Here is an 11009-nt window from a genome sequence, read left to right as displayed (position 1 = left end):
AAACCCCCCCTTACAAACCCCAAACCCCCCCCCCCCCCTCCCTTACCGGACCCATTCTACTATTCACTATTCTTTTTTTCTATAACTCTGTGTTACCTAAAACCTGTTTGATGTCTGGGTTAGAGCGGAGTTTCAATATGCAATATGTGTTCTGACCTTAGCAGAGGGTCCAAAAACAGTTAATTTGTATTAAACCTTAATCAAAATCAGCAGGTGCAATATGAGTGCATATGCTTAGTTTACAAGTGTATTGTCATTCTAAGAGTTGTACACAAGATGATTGCAGTGTTTGCTGGGGGAAGGTGGGAATGTAGATGGGAGGGGGTGGTGAGAAAATGGGGATTGAAGTAAGTTGGTTGTTGATAGAAGGGGCGGTGCAGGCAAGGTGGATGGTAAGGTGCAGTAGATGGTAAAGGAAGGGAGGATGTAAGTTTCATGGGTGTTGCAAGAAGGTTCAGACGCACTGGGTGTTAAAAAAAATAAAGGCAGGGGTGTGTTGTATTCGGAGATGATGAGGGTGATTTGGAAAGTGCGGGGGATGTTGTGTGATGGGGGGGCACACTAAGTTACATTGGAGGAGGGGGATAGTATGTCGGGGAGGAATAGAAAAGGGGGTGCAGATACCGCGGGGCATCGAGATGTGGGGGGCTGCAGCCACAGTGCAAGAGGGGTATTCGGCTGAGAGCGCAGTGTGTGGGTGTGTGTGTGTGTGTGTGTATAGGGGTAGATTGAGTGATGGCATGGCAGGGGGCTGGCTGACATTACAGCAGGTTGGTTGGGCAATAGTAGAGTAGAGTTGGCTGACATTGCAGGATCGGGGGGTCGGGGGATAGTTGGCTGATTTTACAGGAGGGAGGGTTGAGTGATAATGGGGTGGGGTATGGCTGACATTGCAAGAAGGAGTTTTGGTGGAAAGCAGCTACAGAGATTCAGCCAGCCTGGATGCTGATAGGGAGTTCTTCCTCCCTGCATAGAACCTGCCCCTTTCTCTGCTCATGTGCTGGAGATGATAACAACAGGGATAACAGACTGCCTAATGGAAAACAAAACTGTTCTGAGAAAACAAAGCTGTAACGTAGCTATTAAATTATTAAGGATTGTGAACACCAATTCGGTTTATTTTTCTGATTTTGCAGACACTTGTGCTCTATGCGCTTGGTGTTGTTCTTCAAGACAGCACGACCTGGCCATCTTCATACAGGTATGTGATTCTGCTTCTCATTCTCCAATTAGTTTTGCATTAAACTCCAAGCTGCGTCTGGGTATTTTGATGTCAGCATACAATAGAAGCAGCCCCCAGGTTGAATGAAAAAAAATAGACCTGTGCATACCCTACTTTAGTAAATACTTTCAGAATAATTCCTAAGTGGCTTCCAGTGCTTTAGTATAGGACACTATGAAGTCTTATTTATGTGGTTTACTTATCAAGAGTATATCCAATTTGAAGAATTTATCTAAAGTGTGGCAGGGGTTGTCATGGTGAAGGTGAGGGCTGCTGAGGCGGTGTATATTACTGATATCTCTCCTGTGTGTTTTAAGAGATGGAAGCATGTCCAATTGATGGATAAAACTATCTCCATAACCAAAGCTGAAAACAAGCTTTTTTTTCTGCCCAATGTTATTTCAAGGAGGGGGGAGAGTATGGGCCATCTCCTTGCTATTATAGCTAGGTCCCAGCAAGAATCGAATTATATAGATACCATTCAAACACAGGCAGACGTAGTGACCAATAATTTGGTTGATATTAAATACTTTTCAAGAGTTCTATAAGGATGCGTATAGTACCAGGACATCTTACCCCTCAACTGATCTTTTGGGTTTTCTTGTGTGTCTAGGCATTCCTCAGCTTCGGGCTGATGATGATTGGGAGATGTTAAATGCCCCTCTTACTGTGCAGAAGTTACGGGTTGCGGTGGCCACTGCCCCTAATAGCAAAACCCCAGGACAGCATGGCCTTCCGATAATATGGGCAGATTCTGTTAACCAAACTTTTGACAGTTCTCAAAAAGGCTTATGATGAAGGTTTCCTTCATTATTCCATGAATGAGGCTATGATTATGTTTTGCCCAAGCCGGTCAAAGATCCATTGTATCCAGATTTATACAAGCCCATCTCACTTCTGATGTTAAGATACAAGCTAGGGCTCTTGCTATTTGGTTAGCCAAAGTTACCACTTCTCTGGTGCATGTGAACCAATCCAGATTTAGTCCCTCTATATCTACACCACCCTCCCTGGAGCTCTTTACTCAAATTCTGAGGCTTCTTTTTGTGGCGAGAAAGTTGATGGCTTCTAAATGGTTATCCCATAATCCTCCTACTCTAGGGGAATGGCTTACTCATGTTAATCTTATGCTGCCAAAAGAAAAATTGGTGTTATCAACACAGTGGTTGCCTACAAAAGTTCTCAAAGTTATGGGACCCATGGCTAGTGGCACCTGGTTTGGCTCCTCCTGCAATGGTCATCAACTCAATAAAGATTATTGTATGATTAATAAAGATTAATATTTTGTATGTGGTGGGTTTATACTTGTATGCCCAATTGGGGTGGATAAGCCTCTTCTACTTTGTTTTGTCTGTGAACTCATCATTGCTTTTACCATGGTATTACCGATAGTTGATGATTCTCGTTGACTGACCCCATGCGTTTCTATTTACCTTTCTGCTGGTACACTGAGGGGATTGTATAATGTTTTCAATAATGTTGCACTACTCTGCCATGCTGTACTAGTATGTTAAGATTTTGTAATGGATGCTGTTACTTCATTTCATTCTCCTGCTTATATTTTTGCACCATTACTGATGCGATTTTGTCATATGTATGCTGGATGAGACCATTGTGTTTTAAATGGTGCTTCTTTATTTGTTTATTATTATGAAAAACATAAAACTTTAATAAAAACAAAATGTGATTTAAAAATAAATTAAGAATGACCTTTTTATAGCTATAAGGGCTGCATGTAAGGGCCTTGAAATTACCTGACAGTCATGTCAGCTTGCCAGATTTGTTTGACACTTTTCATTGGCTAGTCTAATAACTTATTCTTCCGAATGAGCTGCACTTTTGAAATGCCTAGATGTCAAATTATTGTCATATTATAGTAATGTTTTCTATGTGGTGTTGGGGTTTTGTTTACTCTGCAAAAAATTATTTCACATGCTCGTATTTAGGTAAATTGTAACAGAATTCTGATTAGCTAAAATATATATTGTATTCATTCAGGTTCAATCCAGACAGATTTGAAGAAGAGTCCGCTGGACAGAACCTTTCTTTGCTGGGCTTTTCAGGAAGTCAGGAGTGTCCAGAGCTTAGGTAAGAATATAATACACATTGACACTTGTCCAGTTTTATTGCATTGTAGTTTAATTTACAGTGTAAGCCAATTAACATGTTTTATTTGATAACATTCCTGAAATGTAGACAACAGGACAAAAGTTTAGTGTGCACACCTTTTGAATAATTTTTTGTAGAATGTATCTAAAAGTATTTTATGATGTGGCAGTATTTTAGATAGAAATTTGTAAATTATTTATCTGGTGATGATGTCCAACACAGCCTCCCTGATGAACAACCACAAAGTTAAATTGAAAACATTATATTCTCTGCGTGGCTCATGTTGTAGGTCAGTCATTGTGAGGAGACTAAAGTAGGCCATACACTGGTGAGCTGAATGAGAAACAACGATCCATTCCCCTGCCATGCTATTGTATTTTCCAAAGAAACACATTTAAGAGGCGCTGGGGTTTCTGTGCTTATTCAAATCATTCAGACACAGGAAAGTTTGCAAATATACTGGCTTTGGTAAGGCATCTCCCAAACAAGACAGGCCTCCCTTGTTTGGTACCCAGAAGCAACTCAATGTTAAGAAATACATGGTGCTAAAGCAAAAAGTGCAAAAGTCCCTTTAAGCGTCCATAATGACTCCTGTCCACCTGGGAGCTTTGAGTGTTCCTACCTATCTTTGCATGTTCTAGCTCCTCATTTTAGTATTCTCTATGAAGTCAGTATACAGGTGAAACTCGAATAATTAGAATATCGTGCAAAAGTAATTGCAGTAAGTGCTGCAAAAGGGGCCCAAACCAAGTACTGAGTACATATGCATGCTTGTACTTTTCAGAGGTCCGATATTGTTCTATGTACAATCCTTGTTTTATTGATTGCATGTAATAATCTACTATTTTGAGGTTGTGGATTTGGGGTCCTTGGGGTTCTCATGAGCTGTAAGCCATAATCATCACAATTATGACAAATCACGGCTTGAACTATCTTGCTTTGCATGTAATGAGTCTATCTCATATATTAGATTCACCTTTTAAGTTGCATTAGTGAAATAAATGAACTTTGCAAGATATTCTAATTATTCGAGTTTCACCTGTATAGTAGTTTTCTATGTTATCACCCTTTCCTCCTGAAAGTTTAGTCACAGTGTTAAGGTGGCCATACACTTTACAACCATCGCAAGACCTTAGTCTTGCGATTATCATGCTAAAAACCAGCCGTAAATCGTACGATTCTCGGCTGGTTTTCTAGCATGCTCCTTAGACAAAAGACGTGCGACCGTACAGTAAAAATGGTCGCACGCCTTCCATACACTTTGCGATTATCGTATGACCGCGGGATTTCCCGGATAATCGCACAGTGTATGGGCACCTTTAGACTGTTGGCACTCTGCAAAGCAATAAAGCTTGATTGGCTGACACAGAAGCTCTTAATTTTTGTCAGTCTGAGTTCTGTTGTTCCGGACATTATAGGCATTTTATATAAAGGAAGATTTTTTTACTGCCGTATCCCCATTATAAAGGATTTACTTGCTATTTGTCCTGGTGAGCGTTATTATTGAAAAAAGTAAAAGAAAATCCCAGATTTTGGGTTGTCATTAAAACAGGAATAGATGGGAAATCTTCCTATGGGGACACTAGTTCTGGGAACCCAGCAAACCACCAAGGGTTTCCCTCTCTTTATAGTGATTTCCTATCACTTCCCATCACTGTTGTGGCTATCGGACAGGAAGTGAAGCGAAATCTCCCCATCGGGGCACAGATGACAAAATGCTGAAAAGTTATAACCCTCCCTTACGCTATCCAAAAATAAAAAAAAGAATTGGCTTCAGTTCTACTTTAAATTAAATGAATGGTGTGGCCTAATGTAGGATGCACAGATGCAGAACACACATAAAGTCAAAGTGCTGACTACTGGGGTACAGTTGGAAATGCTGACATGTCCCCTCCAACCCCAAAACACTGGGAGCCAGCTAGGATGTGATCCAGTTCGTTCCAGAAGTGGTGTAAACCTGCCCTAAAGGATCCCACAGAAACAAAGTACACTACTGTTCTAACCCTGTATAAACTGGCCTAAGGGGCCTGAAATTTCAAGACCATTAAGGAACTTAGAGGGTCACCCAAGACTGGTTGTTATCTTCGTCCCTGTTTTTACAAACTTACAGTAAAACGCTAGGCCAATGCTGTATTTAGTCCTTTGTTATCCATCTAGGCAACAAAGGACTTGCTGAGCTGGACGATGAGCAATGTCTTGCAGGCTTGGCTCGTCTGCTATATATTGACGAATGGAGCTGTCACACGCACAGTAGGTAAGTATACTCAAAGGCATCAGTGCGCATAGGTAGGAGTTTTTCCATCACCACTGCCCATTTGCGCTCTTAACCACTTCGTCTATGGATAACGGCACCTTTTATCCATGACCAATGTGTGAACATGGTCATGGAAAAGTCCAGCGGAGGGCAACCAAACTAATTAGCGGTATGGAGGACCAGAGCTACGAGACAAGGCTACTAAATTTAAACATGTTCACATTGGAGGTGAGGAGATTAAGGGGGGATATGATTTCCATGTACAAAATGTTCAATGGTGGCAGCAACATTAGCGATAAACTGTTTAAAATTAACTCCATTACAAAAACTAGAGGCCACCACCTAAAATTGGTGGAAAAAAAATTCCAGCACAAGGGGCGAAGGGGGTTCTTCACAGTAAGATCAGTTAGGGTCTGGAACTCACTGCCACAGACAGTGATTTCAGCAAAGAATGTGGAATTGTTCAAGAAACTTTTGGACGATTTCTTAAGGGACCGTAATATACAGGGGTACAGGTACTCCTAGAATGAGATCCTAATAGGTTGGACTTGATGGACTAATGTCTTTATTCAACCTCAAATACTATGTAACTATGTAACTATGTAACATGTTTGCAAATGGCAGGTAATGAGCTGCATCTGCAAGACCTGACCCATCACCCATATAAGCAAGGCCAAGCGCAACCTGCTAATGGTCCTGGTATTATACAATGTCTTCATGAAGTCTATGCCTAATAAACCTATATCTCAGAATATATTTATGGATAAAAGTATCCCAAATATTTATTTCCATGTTATCTTATATTAAGACAATATGATGCCTGCTGTTTTATTCACCTGGGATTGTCAGTAGAAGGGTGCAACTGGACAATTGTTTGCTATTTCTTGCTACAGTTACCTTTTACTGACTCTCATAAAATTCATGGTGGACTGAGGAGGGCAGTGAATCCAGTAACAGCAGACACCTGTGAGGTTGAAAATACCAGATTTTATGTTACACACATTTTATGTTTCAGACACAAGCTGTGGTATATTTTGAGTTTTTCAGATACCTATCCTGGTGATTTAAATACAGTAGAATCGGCTCTCTGCCTTAAGCCGCTTCTCTCCACTGTCAAATGACAGTGGGGTAAAAGCTTATGTGGCTGCAGACGGCCAAGGGAGGACATACTGGTACATCCTCCCAGAACTTGGGACTGCATACCAGCCGTAACTGTGCAGTGGCTTGTATGCAGGTGGTTTTATAATACAGCAAGATCTTCTTCCTGCAAGCTGGCTGTGAATGGAAGCAGCGGACTGATGTGCTTATCTCTGTCACTCTGCTCTGCTCTTCCTATCAGTATGTTCCTATTGTGAGCACACAGTACAATTGATGGATTCCTTGTGCTGCTTCTCCTCTCCTAGTCTGAGCTTTGCCATACAGTGGACTGCAAGAGGGTGATAAGTCAAAATCAGGTTTTTGCATGCTTGCATGTAAAAAACTATATGCTGTATTAATGAATTCAGAGATGCATTAATTCTACTGTTTTATATTTGTCTGGAGTTCAGTGGTTGTGCTATTCCACAAAATTGGATTTTGTTAATAATATCTTCTTTCTGTCCCTAGGTTTGCCTACATGGTTGCAACAGTCCTTCTCTGCGTCCTTGTACGAAAACTGCATTTGTTACCTGTGGAAGGTCAAGTGATGGAGACCAAATTTGAGCTAGTGACTTCTCCTAAAGAAGAAGCCTGGATCACTGTGTCGAAAAGAAGCTAAGCCAACAAGTCAGTGGGCTTACTTCATGGTCAGCTGAGGAGGTCAAGAACAACTGTCCATGCTTCTCCAGCAGATATAGGTTGAAATATCAGCTACATTGTTTGCCCTTAATTAGTCTGTTGTAAGGAACTTTGTTTGCATGGTAAAATGAGTGCACTGTGAGAACAGTGGAAACAGTGTTAATGCAGACAAAGCTGATTTTTCCTGATCTGCCCACATTTTCTAGATCACTGACCAAACCCTTTTAATATGTGTGCCCAGAAATGGCGTTACAACCTTGTCCCAGAATGAATGATTTTCCAATTTATTGGTATAAAGCAATGTTTATTAATGATGTCACTGCCATTTTACGTCTAGATCCAGATGGAAACCTTTTGTGTAACATATCTTATTATCTCAGATGATCCGTGTATTGTTTTGTAGGTTCGAATTTGTATCCAGGAAGGGCACTTTTTCACTTGGCTCTTACCGTTCTTCAGTGTGCGCCTTGCTGCACTAAATGTGGCAGAAAATATGATCACCTAACATTACAAGCATTATACAAACATTACAAGCATTATGCCATTTGTGCCAAGCTGGAAATACTGGATCTACCTTTTGATGCAGCTCTGAAGCTGTCACCCTTTACTTTCTTTAGTGCTTGGTGATCCACTGATCTAGTATGAGGATGCACATATCAAGAGTTCCAGTATATTTCACTAGCTTTTCCACTGAAATAGTGGGACATCTGAATTGCAGACGTTTACTTTGAGAGGTATGTCACCGTAAGAAGTGAAGCAAGTATTAGGATGACCACTACAGAGCCAGCACCTTTTAAGTTAAAAATTGCAGCTCCCATAGTTCTAACTCCCTTTTTAGGGCCAATTTTCACCCCTGCAGTGTGCTGTGGGAGCGCATGTTAACACACGTGTGTTGTGATTCATATTCAGTTTCACCCCAATGCAATACTTAGCCCACCACAACACACAGGAATGCACTGCTGTCTATTGTGGTGCGGGGCATCAGTGCATTTTTGTGTTCCTGTTCTGGTGCATCGGGATTGAATGGTTAAAAAAATATTGGTCTGAATGGGAGCTTATTGTATTTTAAAATCTATATAATAAAGCTCACAATCAATGGTAGACCTTCTACTTGATTTTGACCCCCCCATGCTTCAGCCATTGAGTGCCTGATGTTGTCATGATATTTATTCCTGATTTCATGCAACTCTTTCCCAATGAAAGGTTGAGTTTGTCTTTTGGCTCAGAAATAGAAAGCAGCAAGCAGCCTGCATCGAGGTCCCTTATCTGTATTCAAGGAAATCCTGAGGAGCACCCAAGTAGACTGTAAAGAACATCATGGCCTATTTGTGTTCTGGCTTTGGCAGAGTATCCATCTTCCATTCCTGACCGTGTACGCAAGATTCTTGTATTCTTATAATGTCTATCATTAGAGATCTCCAGCCTCTTTTCTTTCTGAACCAAAACATGAATGGAGAAGACGCAATACCAATCTCTGCTTTCCTTACATTTGGACGGATGTGGTCCTATTTTAAAGTCGCATTAAACTCTCAACCTTTTTTTCAATAATGAATCCAGATGAAACAAATATATAGTATCCAGCAAAGTATTTTTTAACATTTTTGTCCATGCACTTAGTCACCATATTTCCATACAGCTGGCTCCATCTCTCTCAATTCAGCTTCCCTGAACTCCCTGTCCAGTTCAAGATCACAAGGGGCAGAGCAGTCTCTAGAAGTTCTCCATATATTCGTTTGGAAAGGGGAAAAGTCTGGAGGAAGGAAAGAGGAGAGGGGAGCAATGAGGAGGGGAGAGGCTTGCCTTGCTGTACCTGCGGGTTTCTGGGGACACACACAGCTTACTAGCACACGCAAGGGTGGCTCCATAGGACCCTGCAATGGAAAGGAGGCACCATAAAACAAGATATCAGGGCCAGTGCTCAGGGGACCAGCTGATTCTGCAGGAAACTAAAACTTTTAAACATCAAGGAGCAGTTTCTGTCTGTTGTAAGTGATATAATCTGCATTTGAAATGGCTTAAAAACATTTTGTCTTTTAATATCCCTTCAATTAGGCAGAACAACTGCATTCCATTGGGCCATGTTCTTTGAAAGTGTTACCTTTGTGCTGTAACGCACATAAACACTTTGGGAAAGCTTATCTGCTTCTCAGGCAAATCCATAACATCTGTGACCAGCTTAGGTTTTCCTCAACGGCCTTTTGCTTGAACATTCAATTGGCAAGCCATCAATGAGGAGTGACCTGCATTACGTAGGAGTGAAGTGCATAATGAATCTAACAAAGGCAGCTGCATTATTGCCATATACCATATTGACATGTTTTCTTCCTTTTATTAGGTGCAACTGGCCTTTCACTGTACATTATGTTGCTGTTGACATGTATCAGTCAATAGGAATGATGTCTTTGTCAGTTATAAATGATACACCTACTGTGCCTTTTTTAGATATTGTCATCTTTGTAATTGTCACTGCCATGTAAATGAATTTTTATCTATGAACAAAATGATTGTGAACAATATATAATGTAACAAAAGTAAACTGTTATTGCATGTTTTTGTACATGTTTGGGAAGGGGATGTGATATGAACACAATACTTGGCATCTGACTACTTCATATAGTGTGTGTCTCTTAACATCCTTCTAAAAGAAGCTTGCTATTAAGATTCTCTGCGCTGTTAATAATATACTCTCGTGTTCCTGGGGGGGATGTGTCACACCTTCTGCTTTTTATCACAGAATATTCTAGCACATCTATTCACTGCTAACCAATGTAGTATATGCAGTGTTATAGTTACTCTGCAAGGCTTATACAGGGATTTAAAGTGACAACAAAACTCAGGAGGTAAATCTTAAAAATGCATTTCAAGTATCTTACCTATTAACAAAAAATGTATCTTATTTGTGTATCACTCAGCTGTAGATCCTCAAATCATCTCTGAATTGGTGCTGACACTGTCCTTCCTTCTGGAGGGTGGCTACTTTGTTCCCCATGGTCCCTGTGTGTGTTGTAAAGTAGCCACCGCTCCAAGCTCGCTCCCGTGAAAGACTACAATCTCAATACAAATTAGTAGACCAAACGTAAGATTGTATACACAAATAGGCTATATTTTTGTAAACAGTTAAGGTACTTGAATGCCATTCTGAGATCCAATCTCTGAATTTAGTGGCTTTCGCATTGTAGATGACTATTCAGAAATATATTCTTTTCATTCATACATTATACAGTTTCCTTTCCCACAAAGCTTTTATTAAGTAGCTCCCCAAGACACAGCCTGGTGATTTGTCTATGTCTTGCACTTTTATCATGCATACTATAGTACAAAGAAAATACAAAGCATGGGAAAATGTCAAGACATATGTCCAGTAGTTCAAATCGGGGGCGGACTGACCATTCTGGCCTGTGTGCGTGTTGTAAAGAAGCCGCCGCTTCAAGCTCGCTCCCGTGATGAACCAGGACACTATCTGCAAGGAGTTTGCATGTTTTCTGTTTTCAAGTGCTTCCTATTGAGTATATGGGGCCAAAACGAGCTGAGATCTGACAAAAAGAAGCTCATGTACTTTTTCCGGTGACAGGCGTTTTGCTTATTGCAACAAAATGTTTAGGTGTGCACAGAGGCCATATGAATGGGATTTTTGGTCAGGCTGAATCC

At 40.8% G+C, this 11009-nt stretch overlaps 1 protein-coding gene across 2 annotated transcripts in view; it reads left to right on the top strand.

Moving 5' to 3' along the window:
- Positions 1–7386, top strand: part of LOC108785050 (cytochrome P450 20A1) — a 28773-nt gene extending 21387 nt beyond the window's left edge. For both annotated transcript variants that reach the window (XM_018554047.1, XM_018554046.1), the window contains exons 11-13: positions 1137–1201; positions 3221–3310; positions 7191–7386. In XM_018554047.1, coding sequence (XP_018409549.1) covers positions 1137–1201; positions 3221–3310; positions 7191–7341 — 306 coding nt within the window. In that variant the 3' untranslated portion in view covers positions 7342–7386. The remainder of the gene's footprint in view (positions 1–1136; positions 1202–3220; positions 3311–7190) is intronic.
- The last annotated feature ends 3623 nt before the right edge of the window (positions 7387–11009 follow it).

The sequence above is a fragment of the Nanorana parkeri genome, unplaced genomic scaffold (assembly GCF_000935625.1).
Source record: "Nanorana parkeri isolate BGI_ZX_2015 unplaced genomic scaffold, ASM93562v1 scaffold139, whole genome shotgun sequence".
Lineage (NCBI taxonomy): Eukaryota > Metazoa > Chordata > Amphibia > Anura > Dicroglossidae > Nanorana > Nanorana parkeri.
Note: the sequence above shows the minus strand (reverse complement) of the source record. Positions and strands in the feature narration are given on the sequence as shown.